The sequence below is a fragment of the Oenanthe melanoleuca genome, chromosome 10 (genome assembly GCF_029582105.1).
Source record: "Oenanthe melanoleuca isolate GR-GAL-2019-014 chromosome 10, OMel1.0, whole genome shotgun sequence".
Lineage (NCBI taxonomy): Eukaryota > Metazoa > Chordata > Aves > Passeriformes > Muscicapidae > Oenanthe > Oenanthe melanoleuca.
This window is the reverse complement of record NC_079344.1, coordinates 4,843,618-4,865,341: the sequence shown is the minus strand read 5'-3', so window position 1 is coordinate 4,865,341 and position 21,724 is coordinate 4,843,618. Positions and strand designations below refer to the sequence as shown.

Sequence of the window (21,724 nt, the reverse complement as noted above, 5' to 3'; positions counted from 1 at the left end):
CATTTTTATGTCAACAAACACATTAGCTTTATAGCACCTTGAAGGCAAAACAACATACACCTCCTTCAAGTTATTTCACAGATAAACATTTTCCATTTTTTTGTTTTCTTTAATCTGGTGCAAAAAAGAAATATCAATTTTACAAGGTTAATTTGAGTCAATGACATGACTGAATAAAAAATTTTAATTAGTTGTCTTAGAGCTACAACAGTGATCCAAAACTCAAAGGAACTCTCTGCATAGTATCTGTAAACTAATATAAAATACCAGTCAACATACTTTCCCTTTTAGCACAGAATTAATGGGGAAGATTAGAGTCAAAATCCTGCATAAAAACAATGTTCAAAGGACATAACATGCCATCCTTCATTGAGGGATTGTGAATTGTCCTTTTGAACTACATTAAAACTGGAATAAACATTTTCTTAAAAGCAAAAATCATTCAATGTAATCATAAAACATACTTATCTTTTTCTTTTATTAATGGCATATGAAGCACACATCAAAATATACAGGATGCAACTAGACAAAGTAAGTTCACAAGCTGCAAAAAACAACACTAGTGAAAACAAAGAGAGAAGAATTAGGTATAAATTTGCCCTGCACAAAAAATTCTAAGTGGTCGGTAACAAAATTCTGCTGACAGCCTATGGTCAGTCTTTAGGGGAATATTCATGTATCTGACAGTATATATATATATATCTATATATAAAAAAGCCTGCTTTCTACCTGCCAGCATATAAATAGCAATGCTTAATGCCTGCAGAAAGGCTTTAAGATATTCTATTTAATATCTTGCAGAATACAAGCATTACTCAAGATTTTTTACCCTGACCTTTAGTTTCTGATTCTTTCTAGAAGCAGCATGACAGAGATGAGATTTTTACATGTATTGCCCAAGGTTCTCCCTCTCTGTCCAAGGAAAAGAAAAGCAGACAAAGTTGTGTTACAAAAGCTTTCTTCTTTAAAATACATCACCTAATATTTAGAATTCAGTATGTGCTACAATTGGAATTTTTTTGGTGTGTTTTCTCAACCATTCCATTTAGGAAAATCTGAACCACAGATCAACCAAAGCTTCTCTCCCAAGCTGCACAAGGCAAACAGATACTGGCTGCACTTGAGGAAGATCCAAGTGACTGAATGTCCATTGATCATCATGACGACTGCAGTTTTCTATTAAATGTCAATAATGTAGAGAGCATACACGTGGCACACAATTTCTTTAAAAATAAGCACTATATAAACATGCTGTGGTGATTATTCAAGCAAATATGATAAAGCTCTTGAGATGAGGGAAAAGGGTGATTCTATTATGGACACCAAAAATTAAGTGACAGGTTTTCCAACTTTCAAATGTTACAAACAACAAATTGAATCATGTGCACTTAAGTTCAATTAACTGAAAAATGCATGAATGAAACTTGATCCTCCAGAGCAGCTTCTGCCAAAAGTATCAATTTAATTTCTCTTTTTTGGGAAACCTCCCAAATAACATGATACAAATGAATCTTTGTACTTGTGCAGTTTCCTACAGTGTTTATGAGCAAATCTATTACTTTATATAGCAAAAATAGTAATGTGTTTTAGTTTTCCACCTTCACAAGAACACCACACCAGTGTCTTCATGTTATTATATTCCCTGCCTATGAAAAGCTATCTGATGCTTTTGCTAGAACAATCAAGTTGTTTCACCTCTTTTTCAGAAGGACCAGAAAATACCTGAGTGGCTTGTACCTAACATTACTTTTTGAATAAGCACTGTCACCATGGTTTGAAACAAATGATGCTTTACATAATAAGCACCCTGAGATATGGATATAATTCTGCCAAATATGCAGGTTTTGGACTTCTCTTTTCTACCTTTTCTCAACACTATGTGGCCAAGTCTTTTCAAATTCTTATTAAAATGGAAAGTATTTTAAAAATTTAATTGCATAATAAAAGACATACATGAGGAAATTTCAAGTATGGCAGCTGGTTTCAATTGAACTTAGTCTTTTCTAATAGAACATATCAGTGCATTATTCAAAATATATCATTTGCATGGAAGGTCATCAACCAGATTAAAAATACACAGATTTCCCTGGGTTTCAACACAGATGCATTCAGGAATTCCCTCAGTAACATACACATTCAGTTTTGTAGTTGATTAACTGCTTTAAAATGCATAAAATAAAGCATTGCAATGAGTAACCTTCCATGTGTAAAAGCATGAAGACATAAGACTGGTTAACCAAACATCTATTTAATGATTTCACTAAAATCTTTAAAGAACAAAAGAAAAATGCAACTTATTCTTCTCAGTTTCTTCCTGTATAGTGGTATTTGAAGTTCTTCAAGTGGCAGATCTTAAAGAGCTGGGAGTATGTAAACTGTTCCACTTTTTTTGAAGTCTTCTACACGTGCATGGATGACAATGAAGATGCAGTCCAAAATTTAAATTATACATCTCTTTTGAGCTTGAAGGGACTTTTGAGGCTGTTGAGATTTGGTTTATTTAGAGGTTCCAATAGTAAGCTGGTGGTGGTCTCTACATTTTAATACTGTTAGACTCACTTAGCAGCTGAGCTTGGTGAACTTAAGAGGACAGAGGAAACTTGCGCTGCAGGCTGACGGGCCAGAAAAATATCTGTATAGTCTGGAAAGGTTATAGCACATCCTTTCAAAATACACAGGTACAAAAAATGTTAATGCATAGGCACTTGCTCATTTAATTCTAAAATAAAACAAACTAACCAAAAGCTAACAAAAATCCCCAATTTAACATAGGTCTCAAATTAATAATAAGTCGTGAATTCAATTAAGTTACTTAATTTTTGGGAACTGTAACTAAATCTTTTGAAAAAATGGGAGGTTATGCCCAAAGTTTCAAGCTGAGCATAAAATTATACACAAAGACAAATTTCTGTTGCAAATATTTACTCAAAAAGTAATAATTTACAGCAGTGCTTTAACAGCTGTTCAAAACATTTAACATTCATTAAAAACAAAACTCTAAGTCAAAAGCACATTCTGAATGTTTCAAATGGAGCAACGAAATCAAAAGAGCAAGCTACAGTTAATCATATGCATTCCTAAATCTAGGTAACTAGAAAACAAAAATAACCCCCAAAACTAAAAAACCAAACCAAAACGAGCAGCCATCTTTCCATACATAACTTAAGACTACAAAAAGTCATGAAATTAAACTGTACAATTCTACTTTATACGCCCTTGTGTCCTATTTTTAAGTTAGCCAGTAGCAGCTGCAAAATGGCAGAATGCATGCCAGGTGGTGTTTCCAGTTTGGAGTTCTCCTTATTTTTGCTTAAAACCATTTTTACATTAAACCATACTTTGGTGTGACTTACAGACCATTCCTATGGGTCTACAGCTAAGAATAATTAAACCAATGGTAAAAGCCTAATAGCTACAGTACTTTCAGTCCTACTTTATACAGTTATGTTCGGTATTTTTGCACAGCCTGCACAGTGAAAACCCCACAAATATAAATTTTTATTGTAATAATTTCACTTTCACTGAAAGTTTATTAAGGTAAGTTTACAGTCTGGCGGGATTACACCTGTACAGAGGTGTACAAATGAATATATTTCTGTTTACGTGCTTTTACAGACAGGAATGTGACACCAAATCCCAAGATTTATGTTTACCAAAACTATCAGCAGACCAATAAACTTTCATTACAAGTGTGCTCCACATCAGCATCAGAAGTGAATTCCTACTCAATCCCCAGTGCAGTGATATTCACACTAAAGAACTTAGAAAAATACTTTCTGGGCGAACAAGTCACCTTATCCTGGGCTAGTTAACTATAAAAAAATTAGAATTTATACCTCTTCTCAAGTAACAATCTAATAATATATCACATCCAAGAGACAGGAAGATATATTTTAACATACCTTTTAGAAGCTTATTGAATTCAGTCATACATACACATACATGCTACCTCCATATGCAAACTTCCCTTTGGTGTCTCTTTTTCTTCTCCTCCCTTTAAAAACTTTTAGTTTTAGCATCCATGAGCACACACATGAGGAAAGGTCCATGGTGCTCTTACCATAGTTTAAAATGAACAATAAAAATAACACAATTTCAGCTTGCTTCATTTTCATCTGTCTTGTTTGCAGGTGTTTCCATTCTGCTGGGATTGCTGTCTCTAGAAGTCTCATCTGTTTGTTCCGCGAGCTGTCCTGATTTCTTTGATGAAGGTGCAACATTACCTTTTTGGAGAATTTCAGTAGCTTCATGCTCTAGTACTTCTGATGGAGTTAAGGGCTCCAAATGAATACTGCCTTGTTCACTTATATCTGAACTAACAGATTCAGGTTCATCCCTCTTCCTCAGGAACTGCTCAAAGCTGACATCTTCACCCAACGTCAGCTTTAAGTCCCTCACGTTCTTTGCTGAAAGCGCAGCTTCATCCAAGGGACGCACTTTAGTCTGCTCGTTCAGGACAATATCAGCTGAACTTTGGCACATTTTCACCTCGCTTTCATCATTAATACATTTTTGTTTCTCATCTACTAACTGTTTGTTATTAGCTGAATCACAGTACGTTCTTTTCTCATGCAAAGAATTCTTGGAGCTGTTGCCAGGGAGTTCCAAACTCGGAACATTTTCTGTATTTGACAGTGATGAGTCTTCACTTTTTTCAGTGGATGCAACTTCTTTAGTTTGATTTTGACTGCATTCTTTTGTTTCATCTGAAGAGTCATGATCTTGTTTGCTGAAACAAAAAAAACCCAAGTTATTTTTAGGTATGATTTTTATAATTTTATCCTATAAATAAAATAAAGCAATGCTTGGCTATACTCTGCAAAGTGACACTCAGAAGGGTACTAAAGATTTCCTTTCTGGAATTTGTCATGAGGCTTCTCAGCAAGAAAGGCAGAACTCAATTAACAGCTGTATTTTTCTTACCTATTTACAAACTAAGCTTTGCATTAAGCAGTCAATTAATACTCTAGTTCTTGCATTTCTGCTCCAGAAAGGAAGGTTGCCTTGGTGTAACACATGGAATTTCCCAAAAGAAAACCTGTAGTTCCTCTACCCGCACAGCCTCTGACACAGAGGCAGATAAAATTGCTTTTAATCTTTATACCACCAACTGACTCTGCATTATTCATGAGAAAAAAGCGAGAGCAGGAAATTTAAATTTACGAATCCAAAATTTATTGAGGAATTACAATCTGGATTCACTGAAAAACTGAATCTGTGAAGCAGTATTTCAGTCACCTTTCAGAGTAAAACTGTGTTTATAAAGAGGAAATATAGAAATAAAGAAGTTCAATTTTTTTCTGTAAAGATTAAGCCTGGGAAAAGTTTAATACAATTGTTAATCAATCCCAAATTTTTCAGAATGATAAGCAGATTCAATTACCTAAAATGATGATGGTAACAGACAAAAAGTGTGGGGGAGAGGAAATGAAAAGTTGAAAGTTTGTCTGATTTCAGATATAAATTCTATATAGAATGTGAAATTAGGAGCAAATTCTCCCAAATGAACCTTGAAAATTTAAATTGAAAGTAACAATCTGAACAGTAACATGCAGAAAAAAGCTGTGAGAAATATCACCAAATATCTCAATAATCAAAATGCATTTTTCTTTTATTTTTTTTCAAATGGTTTTAAAAATTGGTTTCAAACATTTTTTGGCTCAAATTCTGTAAGCAACACGCAGTTCAGAACTCTTAAAAGGAAGAATCAACTCCTTGGTACTGGTTTTTTTTCATATATTTTCAAGCTGAAAATCTACATATGTTCTATTCATCCTTGAAATTTAATTTAAAGGAATTTAAATTCCAGTGATTCACTTATATGTTAAATGACACTGTGTTCTACAGAAAATGGTTATTCTGGAAAAGGAGCTACAAGCATTCAGAAATCTGTTTCCAAGTTGTACTTTTATTTAAATAAACTAATCCACAACTATTCCATTTCTTACTTCTACTCTAAGTCAGAGGAATAGTTTGAGCAGGAATAAGAGACTGTTGGGATATCCTTCAGTAATGAAGTTTTGTTGGTCACTGGGGAATCAAATAGGAATCTTTTCATCCTGTTACACTGAATTTTCATTTGTTATAAGGAATGAACTCAAGAGATAGGCCAACCTCTTTACCAAATTACAACCTGTATTTGCTGCTTTTGTCAAACAGAAATGTTAGGGTCTGGGGGTTTTTTCTCATTTAGTGGAGTAGCTGGCATACTTGAATACACAATTTATCTATCCAAGCTCTTCTCTCTCAAACATCTAGAAAGAAAAGGGCAAAAAAGGTAATATTGGAGGGAAAACTCAAGACTAAGTTCCAGTACAAAAGTCAATGCTCAGAAGCACCCCTCAGCTGAGGCTGACATAACTGGCTTGTTATAACTGTTCCTGATTTCTTCATCTATTCCACAGAAACACTTCAGTTACACAGAGCCATATAAACATTAGTTCAATATTTAGAATTGTTTTCATGTAGAAATCTAGTGCATACACACATGACCTTCAGCTGCTATTTTTCAAGAAGCAGTTTGAGGGCAAGATGTAGTTGCAGAGCTAACAGGCACAGTATTGTGCTTTATGTGGGAAGTTTTGAACATAGATATGCAAAAAGAAAGAAACAAAAGGTTTTAAATAAAGGGATGACTAATAACTGATCCCACATAGAGCAGTGTTCCACACTGAAAAACTCAATGGATTAAATAAACGTGTACACACACAGAGACAAGATTCACATCAAGAAACTCCTCCAAGGACAAATATGCCCTTAACATATAAAACAAATTGATCACAATCTTCACCTTCTAGTAACCAAAATCACAGCTTCATCCACCCAGCCCCTTTTTTTCACTCATTTTCAGCAAAACACAGAAAGGGAGGAACAAGCGGTAGGGGAAGAAAAGAAATATATACACACATATTGTTGTGCAACAATCACACCACAAAAACAATTATCCACAAAGAACCGTGATCTTTCAGATTGCTAAGCACAATAGTAAATTCCTCTAGATAGATATTAGTTCTCCAAAGAAATAATTTGCTTCTGCAATGAGCTGCAGATGAATCAACAGACCCTAGCAATTGTGATAAATAAAAGTACTCTTAGTATTATATGTGCAAATAGGACTGGTTACAGTGTAAGTAAACTACAAATTCAGCCATCAAAAATACAGGAGAATGTGAGAATATTAACAGCTGTATTATACAGAAAAGAGGATGTCAGTGAACAGTTGGAGTTCAAAATCTGACTTCTGTTTAATGAAATCAATGAGGCCAGGTCCATGACCTGACCACCAAGTATGGGATATATTAATGAACTGGTGGCCATAGACTCTATCTGAAATCACAGCTTACAATAAGACCACTTCAAGGGAGCAACACAAGCCATAGCTCTGAATATGAGAGATGAGTCTGCAAAAACAAACAACCCCACTCAGGATACAGAAGCTTAAAAGTTAAGGCAATTTGATTTTCTTTTTTCTCATTGTACAGAAAATGCAAGATTTCAGTGCCAAGTCAGGCAGAGGAAATCTAGACTCTTATCACTCGATGTTTCAAAATCCTACTAGCTCAAGCTTTTTTGCTGCATTATTTGGAGTATTTTATTATTTTATATTGGTTATTTCATATTAGGATTTTAAAAATAATTCAATAGTCTTAAGATAGTGAACATTATTTTTACTTAATTCTACCTGAGCAGTGATCTCACCAGAAAGGCCTTTTAAGCCATGACTGAAGTATTTTAAGATCTCAAAGGCTAAATTAAGTGCATAAAGCTATCTGACAAAAACATTCTACAATATAAGCTGTTTTCTTTCATTTGTCTACCATAACCCAAACACCCAGAACAGAGCTGTAGTTTACTTCAGGATAATTGTAAAACATTGCAGCTGACCTCCAACCGCCTGGAGGAGATGCTTCCCACAGAACACATTTATGGGCACAGTCCACACATTAAATGAGCTATAAATTATTTAAATTTATTGACTTTGAAAACCACATTAATTAAACAGCTTATCACAACATCACCAAAATTGATTTTCTGTGTTTCCAAAAGAAAATGTTATCGCAGAGATAGCAAGAAGTATCTCCTACAAACTTGTAAAGTCATCAGTTTTAACAAAATCTAACCTTTCAAAGGCTTCTTACAGAAAAAAGAAAAACCAAACAAACCCCTCAAAATTGCTTATGCCTGTATCTTCTTTGTTGATGCTGCATTAAAGGCAAATTTAATCTGCTGAAGTATGAAGTGCTACCTCTATTATATTTAGATAATGTTATTAATCATAAATTAAATTACTCACAACCTCAGCAAGTCTTAATGGTTGTCTACAGGGTGCAAAATACTTGACACAAAAAACAGCTTTACCACTTAAATTTTATGAAAACTGTATACTAATATTAGATTGATCAACCACACGTATTTTCCTAAATCCAAAAAAGCAGTCTAAACCCAGACCTTTTAAAGAATTTAAGCACAAAGTATCAGCACACCATGAACACTTTCTAACAGGCTTCTTCTAGCAGCTAAGCAGCATCTTAAACTGTAGCATAAACAATCACATATTATTTATTACACCTTAATCTGTAACAATAGATGGCAAAAATACATACAAAAAAGGAGTGGTTTCAGTAGCACTGCAAAAATATTCTTATAATTACCAGGAAAATACTCAGGATAAATCAAATGAGAACACTTTTTTGGGGTCAGAACTTTTAATACTCTGAAGTATTTAATCACAGTAGCCACATCAGTATAAGGTGATGCAACATCAAATATTTAGCTTTACTGCTTTAATGATTTATATGCAAGAACTTAAAGCAAATATGTTGGAAACAGCCGTTTGTCAGTCACTTCTTTCATAAAAAAGTTGCTCCTGTTAGACTCACTAACAGACACAGATTGTATACTGAATATCCAAAGACAAAAGATACTGTTCTTGTCTCAATAAATTAAAGTTTTGCCACTAAATTAAATGTGTGTGAAGGGGATCCAATATCTATAGATTGTTTTAAATCCATTATAAATGTTATTTTACATGATCAAATTTGAGAGATTTTTGTGTTCACGTTTTACAGCTTATAGAGTAGATTCCAACTGGCTCATTTATGTTGGTTTGGAAATGAGCAGAGTTTGTAACATTTTGTGGTGATAACATCTTTGTTATTGGTTTACTTTGGATTCCTGATAAGATACTCTCAACCTTAATTTTGTTTAGGAATAGTTTTAGAAAGCAGTTTCTTCCAATTTGTAATCGGCAAAAGTTGCACGAATAGACACTAAACCATAGAAAGTTATCACCTGAAAATTTTCACCTGTGATGTTCCCAACACTTTTATGATACAAGAAATCTTAAATCCCATAGGTCTCAAACATCAACAAAGGCAACGCTTTCTTACATCTGTGAAGTCACAGTGCTTCTGGAAAGAACATGATGAAAATAAAACAGATTGTGACTGCCCCAGTAAAGTACAGCCTGTTGGTCCAATGGTTTTGAGCAACTCCGAAACCCTTCTAGAACTCTCCAGAGATTCTTCACTCTACATGAACTTCTAGTTAAGAACAATGAAAAAATGTCCTTTAATTGTCAATCCTTAAAAAAACAACTGCCCATAAAAAAGGAGCAGCTGAGCACAAAAATTTCACCTTGAGATAGCCAACAGAATGAATCAGCCATAAAATCGAAGAGACTCAGAGTAAAAGTCAAATAAGAACGCTAATTTAGACATCTTGAAGTCTACATTCAGTTTGACCTGAAATTCCGATAGATAAAGAGACACCTAGGACTAATGGAAGAGGTCTGGAGTCAGTAACAAAAGCTAGACTCTAAAATAGGAGTGTTCTCATTTCTGAAATTCAGTCTCATTGCTTGCCCTGCTCTCACACAATAAAATTGTATATATTTGCATACACATACAGCTCAAATCATGAACCGCCCTTCTTACAACCAGGGACTCACAGGGTGAGCAGAACAAATTCAGCTGGAATATTTTGCCTAATATTACTTTTTTGCCCATACCTAACCAAAAGTAACTTTTTCTGGGATGACTATAGCTTCAAGAGTTTCTAGAAATCAAGTGGCTCAAGGTATCTTCCAGATACCTTCCAGACTCAACTGAAACATGCAGAGCATTAAAAAATCTATTGACACTCAAAAGAATGGAAAGGTCATTGGGTTTGGGATTTTAGCAGCTGGCTCTTTTTTTTTTTTTTTTTAACTAATCCCATCTCTTACAAGAAATATCCTATTTTGACAGACACAACTTTAAATGTTGCCCAGTTACATTTAACAGAATAACAGAAACAAACATTTACTTTGTTTCTAAATAAAGGTAAGACATAACTGGCTGGTCAAGCAGTGACACTCAATGTCCTAAAAATACTAAAAGAGAGATAGGTTAAGGTACATACAAATGAAATCTTAATTCTTTGACCACAGGCTAAACTGATTATATCACACATATTCATGCTCTGCCCTTGCAGACATGGTCCAATATGTTGCATTATTCATGTAAATTGTTGGGATCATAAGAGAGATTTAATACTAAGTCAGGAAGGTTTATTTTAGTGACTTAGAAGTGCTTTTATGAGTTTTCCACATGAGTAACTTTTCCAAGATCCTCACAAAAATGGAAACAGGATGTCACAAGGCCAATTGATTCTACATGAACCATTTTCACATCTCTCATATTTATAAGTACTCTATTTGTTTAAAATACAAGTTTGAAACTTAAATTTCTGTAGTAAATCTGCAAAAGAACCAAAGGATAATACTCCAAATAAGCATTCAAAAGATGTAGAATTCATATAACTTCAAATCCAAGTGTCTATCTAGTTAGTATTACTTCTGGGAAATTAGAAAGCCACAAAAACCTGCAATCACATTCCATTCTTCTTGTTGTCGGAAACCTGAAGAAAAGTGAAATATGAATTCAACTTCCTCTGAAATGGAACAGCATGTTCACAATGAAAACACAAACCCACTATGCTTTTTTGAATGCTGTTGTGTCAAAACAGAATCAAGCCCTGCAAGAAAAACCTGTAGTAGGTAAGTGATGCTTGAGGCTGAACAGCAGCATTCAAGATGGAACACAGCTTCTGCCAGAAGGAAAAAGGTCGCAAAAAGAGCAGGACTTTAGTGTACTGAGTAAAGTGTGCAGATGCTCAATCACAAAATACACACAAGAGACAATGGATGACAGGATCCTTGCCATTATTAGCAACACTACAACAGCTGCAGAAGTTCACTAGCACCAGACCTGTGACTGAGTACTGAAAGTCAAGAGGACAAAAAAACTGGTCATAATGAATTAATCTCAAAGAATCTGATTATTCAGAAAAAGAAGTGCTGCAAATCAAGAACAGCTTGCATTCACCAAAACTGAACTCTTACAACTAGGAAGTTGTATCAGAAACTGATCCTTAAGTGAGGTAAGCTTTATCTATTTTGTTGCTCACAGGCTAGGAAATGAGAGATTCAACCAAAACATATCCACTGTAACCAGGAGGCTGAGTCTGGAGGAACATTAGAAGTTCTTCGTGGCAAAAGCAAAGCTCATCACTTATCCTGATGGATAAATTTGCCATAGATAATCTAGAACTGAAGATGAAATCAATAGCAGTAAAATCAAAAGCAGCAACTATCCCAGGAGTTTGAGTAGAGCATCCTTGAAGATGGAGATGATACCAAAAGAACAAGGTGTGAATGAACTGGAACTGTAGCTGCTCCACCCTCAGAAACAAGGCTCAATGAATGTATGTACTTCCATTACATGCCTTCTTCCTCTCATAGTATTTTGGAGCAAAGCAGCTAATAAATTCTCTTGGCCAGACTCAGTTTATGTAGTTACATGCAACAGAAGACATTCAAAGCATATTTTGCCACTATATACCATAAAGTCACTGGCAGAAAAAAATGTAACTTACTTGAATATTAAATAGATCAGGACTTGTATGCTTTAGTGAACACCCAAAAAGAACGACAAAGTCTTTTAGTTTCAGCAGGTAGGATCAAATTCAGAACAAAATGGGCTTTGATGTCAGCCCATACACATCACCATTTACTCACTACTCTAGCTTGGGATCAAACTGATAGACTGGAGCAGGGAAGAAATGCTGCACATGAGCAGCAAAGAAATACTGCATCATGTAAGTGAAAGTCCTTGTAAGCCTCTCTTCAGCGGAGTACAGCTCTCAAAAAGCTGCTGATCAATGCTGCAAATCAGAGAACATTATCAAAAAGGGCCTTTGACTACAATACTGGGAGAAAAGACCAGACCTGCTGTCTAAAAGATGCAAGAAGAGAATACCACAGCTTCAATGCATGAAGAAAAAAATGAGAAGGTCTGGTCAGATCCTTGTCTGCTTACATACCAAAATAATCCCAAGCTGGACTGGGTTCAATTTTCTGGTCCACAATGATGTATCAGTGAGCCAAGGCAGTATAGGATACCTGCTCACTCTCAACTGCCCTGCAACAAAAATGTCTGCTGTCAGTTCATTTAAAAATATGTTAATGGTTGTGCAAAGCAGAGAGTTGAGCAATAGAAGAGTATTTGCATAGTTATTAAATCTTACTTTTTTAGCACAAGGTGGTTTATTTCACCAAATAAACAAGGAGACTTATGTAGAGTAAAAATTTAAAAAACAAATTCTGCTGGAGGATCCCCAGCTAGGTTATCTGTATTACTAATGGCAGGATTCTGGTCCAAAGACAGGCTCTGTAAAAATACACAGAGTTCATGGAACATGTCTGATCATTAGCAATAAAGATGAGTTTTAAAACACAGAGAGACAATCCAACATATAATAAAAGACACCAAAAGATACCACGTGAGAGATGCAAGAGAAGATCCAAAAGTGTTCAAGATTGCAATTGAGTCATTGTTTCCAATGATGAAGTGATTCTGAAGAGCCCCATAACCAAGTCATTGAATTATAGGTCAAAGAATTGGAAGAAACATTCAAAGATCACTGAGAAACTATACAGCAGAAGTTATGAATATTGTCTGCAAGTTCCTCTTCTTCCAAAGCAACCAAAGAGTACCACTAAGAACCAGCCCACAAAAAGATGAATATTTTTGTTTGTACTCTGTACAGCAAATTATGAATTAAACTATCTGCTACACAGGTATACATTTATAGTCTTCAGTTTAGCAATGATATATTCTTGTCCTAAGTATTAGAAAACTAGCATATAGAACAGGACAAGACTTACTGAAATTAATGAAGTCTATGAACCTGACAGTTTCAAAAAGCACTATCATGGATTTTGTATCATTTCATGTGGTACAGTAACTAATTTTATGTTGGCACCAGAACTTTAAAAAATAATGGCTACCTGCAACTGTCCTACTCTAACATCTTGCAGAAACAAACATGCAGATACTCTTGACTTTACTTCAAATCTTTTCAGCACTCAACTATCTGCTTCTGAGTAATACATATATATCCATATTTCCAACATTCTTACATATTTCCATATGATTCTGTAATGTATTCAAGAGAGCAAGATCCTTTTGCAGTATTGACAACAGCCTACCATAGCTGTATTAGTGTAAAAGGTGTACATCTTCAGCCCGCATTCAACACATCTATAACCTTTCCTTCAGCAAGTACTAATTGCTGGCACCTAATGCCAGCTCCAAATATAAAAGCTAACATTTCCACAAGTATCATAACGCAACATTTCTTTCGTCATTGTTCGAGTTTCACTGAAAGATAAACTACTAGAGGACTCCCTCTGACTAGCCACTTTATGGAAATTAAGAATTAAAATACTTAATAGATATTAAATAAATTAGGTATTAGGGATATTAGGGATATCTCCACAACTCAGTGAAAGCTGATTTATGCTTAGAGGCCTAAAAACTTATTGTTCTGTGCAGGTTCTTTTTCAAATCCTTAAAAAACTCTGATTAATACATACTAATTGTTTGAAAGTCAGAATAAAAAAAGGCTAATGCAAAACAGTATGCCTTTGTCATATGAAGAACATAATTTTTAAAATAATTTCTGAGTATTTTTAAATATTAACACTGAATTTGTCCTACCTCAGTAAAGGACATTGCATTTCGTATTCATATTGCATAAAGAACATAAACCACTGATTTGATAAAGCTTGTATTAGGTAGAAGTAACAATCTCATTGTATATAGACAGGTCAGAATTGAGAAGTTACAACATTGCCACAATTATTTATGTTAACTCCAAACTGAACAAAAGCCTGATTTTATTTTAACTGCAATGGGCAAGCATCTTATCTCTTCATTCTTGTAGTTGTGGACATGGTAAGATGAAAAAGCACTAGTACAGTAAAGGCCTGCGTTCATCCATACATTTCAAATTGTACAGAATTCAAAAGAAACCCAAGTTCAAAGTGCAAATTTTGGCCATCTATCACTAAACAATAGAAAAAAAACATGAAGCAGTAAAATAAAACTTACTGAGACACTTGTGCAGCGGTTGCATTATCTGTGGAAATTGAAAATAAAAACAAAGGATTTAATAAAGAATATTTTAAAATGTGCAAATACAGAAGAACTCACTGTTAAATGCAAGTACAGAAATAATGAAACTCAAAATAGGACTGTGATAACACGTGAGACATCCACATGTAAGTATTTACGTACTGTATAAAAGAGGCAACGTGTATTCACCTTTCTCTACAATAACTTGACAAGTGTGAGTCTGGTTCTCACTCAGATGTGTGGCCATGTTATCCAAGCCAGAAACATCAGCCAGGAAATCACAGTGAAGACACACTACAGTCACACCTCTAGGAAATAAAAATCAAAAAGGAAGTGTAATTACAATATGGTTATGGAAACACCTTTCTTAACTTACAACTAACTTAACTAACAACTGGACAGACTATTAAAAAAATTCAACTTCAGATGAGATGATCCACAAAGACAATGTTACTTCTCTACTGCAACTAGTATCAGGAAATTCCCACCAAGGAGCAGGGCATCCCCATGCTGGATATAGTACAAAGAACATGACTTTAGACAGAAATTTATCTGTAGAGCATGGGTTTCTCTGTTTGGATGGTTGTTTTTTTCCTTTCCCTGAACCCCTCCCCATTTTCCACCTTATGAATAATCAAAAAATAATAACTAAAAAATATTCAAACTGCTCAGAATTAAGTTCATAAATGTGAGCAAATAAGTATCTGCCACTGACCAGAACACTGCTATTGGAAAAGCTAATGGTTTTATTTCTCTGCTCTAAATTGTGGAAATTCAAGAGGTTATAATCTCAACTAAGTTATCAGTTCAACATCAGAAAGTAAAAACAACGAACTGTAACTGAAAAAAGCTGAATTACCGTAGTTTTTCTGAATGCTTCTTAAAGATCCAAAATCTTTTACTTGGACGAGCACTGTGAAAACTAAATATATGAAAACATTACCACTTAGACTGGTTTTCTTGAATACATTACTCCACATAACCCCTTCACTAGTCATGGTACTGCAATTTGCTTATGACAAAACATGAAAATAGAAGTCTAAGTAACTGAACTGCATTATTCTTAAATACTAAATTGCTTAAAGCTTACGAACTTGTGAATCTCAGCTCTAGTTTGAAACATTGGCTCCCTTGTAAATGAGTTTGGGAGGTGAAAAGCTTAGCTTACTAGCACAGTCCTGCAATAACATACTTTTATTGTTTCCATCAGTAGTTCAGCTTTTGAAGAACCACAGCCATAGCTATAGAGTACCCCACAAAAGAGCTACAACTTGGCTGAACTTCTGCTTCCTAAAGAGATTGCTTTCAATGAGAAATGAAATTTTCAGATAACTTGTAAGTTGTCTCTTATGCTGGTTAAGTATGTGCCTACACTTTCCCATGGAGCACTGTGAAGGCAGCTGAGTACAGGGGCTGCTCCTCCACAAACACCCTCCCTCTAACAGTCTTCCTCCTCACCATCACTTTTTCCTTACACTAACCTAAGAGGTGATGATAGATGCTGCAAAGGATCAGAGTAGGAGATGCATTAGTGCATCAAGGGGACAAAGGACAAAAGATCAGCAGTTTTACTGCATGAATGAATTTGACCTGCCATCCAGACCACTGGCAATAATAGGAACAATTTATCTTAGATCCCTCTTTCCCCTTCCAGAGTAAATATTTTCATCTACAGTTGGAATTAAGCAGATTCTTTTATTTATAATATTTATATATTATTTTTTTAAGCATGCAAACAATAGATTACCTGCAAAAGCGTGTAAACTATTTCAGCCTAGGATTTCTATAAGCATTGAAATGAGTATGAATAGGTCAATATATATATATATATGAAGTATATCAAACTTAGGTGTCACATTCAAGATTCTAGCATTCACAAATGTCAAGGCATTTTCTATGTACATGAATTCAGAAAGAAAATCACATTCACTGTTTTACACAATGCAGTTAGCTTCTTCAGGGCACAAGATTAACAAGTAGATTTTCAAAGTTTGTTTTGCTGCCACCGTTATGTGATCTGTATCTAATTATTGTATAGTATAATTTTATAGCTCTGAACTCAAAAGCATTTGTTTTCTTAACATGCTTTTTTACAGCTGTCATTACTAATACCCTACTCTGCTCCACAACTGGTGACAAAATGAGATGTTATTTCTATGGATGACCGGAAGTAGTGTAAGGAAAAGTATCCACTTGAGTTTGCTTTTTGAGACATCCTTTAAATCTGAGCACAGACTTCACTACCAATAGCTATTTCCTGTATACATTCAGCACTTGTAAAATCAGGTGAGCCATTCAATGTGAAATGCAGAGAACGTGCAATGATTAGTCATTATTTCCCAAGTCAGGCTGAAATTATTACTGAAGATCTCATAGATACTCTGAAGCAAAGGTATAATACTGCCTGAACCAATGGATATTTAAAGCTAAACAAGAATGCAGAGTTTAAGTCTTGGTTAAAAAGTAAAGAATTCAACTTAAACATTTACCTGCCAGTCTGAGGACCCAGTTCAAAATTCACCTAACAAACACTTCACACCTTACATGAACCTAGGAAGTATTTACTAAGCCAGTGAAAACTTTGAAGAGTTCTTACCTCATCATGTGATTCACATAGGCTTTGCTACAGCTGGTGCTGTATCTGCATAAACTACAGTGGACGTAAGCAGGAAAGTGACTCGCAAAATCTTTTACTTCCGAGAAACACTCAATGCACTTGTGAGTTCCCACACGATGCCTTACAGCAACATGAAAAAGTTATCAGTTAATAGCAACACTTTCAGAAGAGGTAAGTATGTTAAACTTTTTTCTTTAAGTAAGTAGCAAGCTCACCTACACTAGGGAAAAAATTAGTAACTTAAAATGCATCAGCTAAACACTTTTAAGTTACACTAGCACAAATGTAGAAAACTGTTTTTACTTGAACTATGATTTCAATTATGATCCTATTTAAAAGTGAAAGTTAATGTAAGCATCCATTATTGGCACTCTTGGAAACAGGAGATAATGCAGTGGATGAGAACCTCCAACTTCAGCTGCTGTCTCTACGCACTTGAGAAGTATTTCCAATAATTATTTCATTTATCCATCACAATGCAGAGAAATTGGCTTTTCTGTCCCCCCAGTATTACCCACAAGCTTTGAAACATCTACAAAACAAGAATATAATCCTGCTCTTCCCCAGTTTTGCTGACTGTTTTTGTATCTCTCCCAGAGCTACACACTGAGAAAGTTAGAAACTGGAGGGGTGACATCTTCCATCTTTGACAAAAAAAATGTTAACTCATCATAAGCAGTGAAATTACAATCCAGTGTAATAAACAGTCCATATTTTCACCCATGAAAATAAAGACAGCAAATCCCAATAAACTGTGAAGATAAAGACAGCATTCTCCCAACAGTTTGCTTTTCCTTTCTTGATTTTTTTTTTAATTAGCTTCCCAAAATGTGGTATCTCCTAGGATAGACAGGATTTAATTTTTTAACTTACAGGTTCAGATAAAATGGGAGAGGAGGGAAAAAGAAAAAAAAAAATTAAAAAAAGGAAAAAGAAGGAAAAAGATGGAAAAAAGAAGGTTCCACGCAGAGAAAATTTCTAAATGGTGGCACAGAGAAGTTTCCAGAACATTTGTTCTTCCATCATAAAGTAGACTACCATTAAAACTGGTGAATGAAAATTCAGAATTACAACCACAGTACTGGTATGTGCAAAGTTTATGCTTCTCATTCTTGGCAAACCTGAAGTGCCAGATCTTCTGTATTACAGCAATAAAGTTACTGAAAGACCATTAAATGATCAGTTATTTATGTTCAAAGCATACTTAAAGACAATTTTAATGCTATTATTTTACCTTAGACTAGGAAATGCTATATTTGTAGGTTCTTTTTTTTTCCTGCTGTTTGTCCATGCACTTTGTTTCCTTGATGTAGATTGTTTTGATTTTCCTCTTGACTTACTTGTATTGGATTTGTTATGATTTTTAGTGGTTGCATTTTTAGCTTTAGGTGATAATTGAAATGTGGAGCTGCTTGTACTAACAGAAGATGTAGCTGATGATCCTGATTGATGAGATCCCAAAGATGCTCGAATAGTCACCTACAAGTATGAAATTTTAAAAAAATTGTTTAGATCTCCAAGTTCCCACTCCTATTTGTCTTAAGTTTAAGCCACTTTATAGCACAAATCATAGCATAAGTCTTCTGATTGAAGATTACTTTGAAAAATACAAAATACTGAAAATACTGTTGGACTAGGGTTAACCTCTAAGAGCCAAGAAGACGTGATGAACTCCATTTTAAGCACAGATATTCTATGCAGAAGTAGGTCTTGCATTTTTATATGGATTTTTGCCACCACCTTCCATAAGCTGAAAATCTTTCACAAAAAATGATACAGAAGCAGGTCCCAGTACAAGAAAGCATAAATGGGAAGGGACAAATTAACCATCAGCTCAAGAAAGCAGCAGCTCTGGCTGGACTACTGGCATGTATGTAGGTGTATGGAACAATCACCAGGAAGAAACTATAAATTGTGCCTGGTAATTCTACAAATAGGAGCATTTTTTTGAGTTTTAAAGGCGAGGAAAAAACCAAAACACAACTCACAAGAAATAATACAACCCCAACATAAATAAATAATACAACACAAAAAAAATTTCACTCTTTTCTCTACCAGAACTTTTTTCCTTTGTCCCCTCAGGTTTTTCCTGCATGAACACTCACCTTTGTTCCAGGAGGCAAGCCTTCTAATTGCTTGGGTTTCCTAAATGTTCGATGATGCTGAGTCTTGTGATCCATTTTTTCTTTGCATGTTAAAAATTGCAGTCTGCATTTAGTGCAACGATATATTCCCTTTTTCTTTTAAAGACAAATGACAATCTAGAGTAAGCATGGGTAGCATGACAAATCTCTAGCCCTAACTTATCTCAAGCAATGTTCACGCAGTTCCTAAAACATCAACTAAACAAACAAATTCCAATACTATACAGAGACAAGATACTATGTAGGAATTAAATACTTGCAAGGCAGTATGGTTACTAAGAGGTGGAGGAATCAGATTCTGTTACAAGACACTTAATTATCTTTTTCTTTATTTGAACTAGTGGCAGGTTTGACAGTAACCTCAAGAAAAGCAGAATCCAATCACTACAATGTAATAAAGAAACAAAACAGCAAGAAGGTTCTTCCAAGGATATTCAGAGATTGTTATAAACAGGGAGCTGCTAACACACAAAACCAAGACAAAGTCTAACAATTCCCTTTAAGACTTGTGTATTCTTATTAATTATTCTTACCCAGTAACAACCATACAAATCAGTCGTATTTTTTTTCAGAGGAAGATTACTTACATGTGTTTAGCATTTTTCTAGCATTAAAGATTGAAAAGACCTGCTTACCTGATGCCTCATGTAATGATGCATATATGGTGCTCCAATTTTAATAACTTTGAGGCAAAATGGGCATAGCAAATGTTTTGTGTTTTCATGAACTGTTCTAAAATGCGTTTCTACATCTGAAAAAGCCGAGGATCTGTAGCTGCACACCTAAAATAAGAAATTGACTTTTTGGTTACAAGTGTACTGGCAGTGAAGACAGGGGAGTGGTGTAATCTAAATACAAAAGTCACTCTGAGATACCTGGCAGACATACGGCATTTCACCTGGCTTATGATTGTCCTTCATATGTTGCAAAAGAACTTGCTCTGTGTCAAATGACAATTCACAGATTTTACAAATCGCTAGAAAAATGAAAAACAAGAAAAAAGTAAAAATCTCTTAGGGGTTATACATACATAACTATAATGTGTATATATAAATATGAGAAATATATATGTCACTAAAGGTAAAGCAACGTAATGATTATTCTAGTCTTTTGGAGAAATTCCCTGTAGTTTCAAAAAGTCAGAAAGGCAAGGGCCTTAAACATGAGGTCTTAAAGCTCTCAACTAAAAATAAATAAATAAAAAATGCAAGGAAAAAAACCCAAAAGCTTTTAAAAATACTTTTTTGTACATATATTGGATCTCAAAAAAAAGTACTCTGTTGCTATATTAAATCTCAGGATTATTGTTATTCGAGTATAATAGCATTCTTCAGAAATTACAATCCAGGATATAAAAGTTGGGAAATTTCTAAGAATTCTGGCTTAGAAGAAGTTCAGTTTGACAGGATCCAACTCACTGGATGACTCATAAGGCGTGTGTGTACTCTCGATGTGGCACTGCAGCTGGAACGGCGTGGGGAACTGTCGGTAACAGTGCTGGCAGGTGGTGTGGCTTTCCCAACTTTCATTGCTTTGCTTCTCAAGCTCCAAGTGATGTTTCATGTGGTTCATAAACCTTTAAATTATAGTCAACAGGTGCAAAAAACTACATTTTAACACTCCCCATACATATCACATGCAAAATGTATAAGATTATTTAAGGACTTCTCAATTCCAATTTAAAAAAACCTAATGTTTGCTAAAAAAACAGGCAACAAATTTAAAGCTGACTAGAAACCTTGACTTTAAGGAACACACATTAAGTCTAAAACACGTTCTAAGACTAAATAATTATTAAATTTCTCATGTTTGCTTAGAGAAAATTCTTGCCATGAAATAGAGGGTAATAAGTCAAGATAACAAGAACACATCAATTGCTCACACTTGATTCACCGCCAGCAATCTCAAAGCCCCATTTTGAAACATGTGTAACTTTAACTCTGCTGAAAACTATTAAATAGCAAGAATGTATCGCAATTTGGACATGACACCCTTAAGTGAAACCACTGCAGGAGTTCCAGGAACCTTCTTTGTCTAATGCATTGAGGCCTAATGTTACATTTTGAGGACAGCTACCAAAAATAACACTGCGCAGTCAACATCAAGAATCGGAGAAACTGGTATGGGAGAAACTACTTTAAGTTACCAGCTTTTCCTCATTAATTTGTCCACCTGTCTGAAGTAGGAACCTATTCTGGCTGAGAAATGCAGGCACCCGTGACAGCATCAGCAGGTCACTGTTACTGGTGGAGCAGCACAAGGACAGGTTAGCTGCAAACCCACTACAGCTCAATACAGCTCAACTTCCAAAATCCCTGCTTTGAATGCACTTTATTTCAGTACAGCCAGAGGAACTATTAAATGGAAAGCTAAAATCACAAAAAGAATGCAAACCTTGGAACTGGAAAAAACAAATGAGCAAGGAAGAATAGTCTCTTGAGCACAAGCTTGTGCTATCATGCAGCTGCTTAAAAAACCAGAAACAAGACAACACAAACTGAGTC

At 34.9% G+C, this 21,724-nt stretch overlaps 1 protein-coding gene across 6 annotated transcripts in view; it reads right to left on the bottom strand.

The window, feature by feature from the left end:
- Nucleotides 1-461: 461 nt before the first annotated feature.
- ZNF280D (zinc finger protein 280D) overlaps nucleotides 462-21,724 on the bottom strand; it is a 44,315-nt gene continuing 23,052 nt past the window's right edge. For 5 of the 6 annotated variants that reach the window (XM_056500095.1, XM_056500096.1, XM_056500097.1 and 2 more), the window contains 10 exons: nucleotides 20,639-20,796; nucleotides 20,096-20,196; nucleotides 19,856-20,002; nucleotides 19,182-19,316; nucleotides 18,311-18,555; nucleotides 17,056-17,196; nucleotides 15,319-15,381; nucleotides 14,649-14,767; nucleotides 14,436-14,463; nucleotides 462-4,729 (listed from right to left, as the gene is read on the bottom strand). In XM_056500095.1, coding sequence (XP_056356070.1) covers nucleotides 4,096-4,729; nucleotides 14,436-14,463; nucleotides 14,649-14,767; nucleotides 15,319-15,381; nucleotides 17,056-17,196; nucleotides 18,311-18,555; nucleotides 19,182-19,316; nucleotides 19,856-20,002; nucleotides 20,096-20,196; nucleotides 20,639-20,796 — 1,771 coding nt within the window. In that variant the 3' untranslated portion in view covers nucleotides 462-4,095. Of the gene's footprint in view, nucleotides 4,730-12,363; nucleotides 12,462-14,435; nucleotides 14,464-14,648; nucleotides 14,768-15,318; nucleotides 15,382-17,055; nucleotides 17,197-18,310; nucleotides 18,556-19,181; nucleotides 19,317-19,855; nucleotides 20,003-20,095; nucleotides 20,197-20,638; nucleotides 20,797-21,724 lie in introns of all 6 variants that reach the window. The other variant, XR_008841331.1, reaches the window with a different exon arrangement.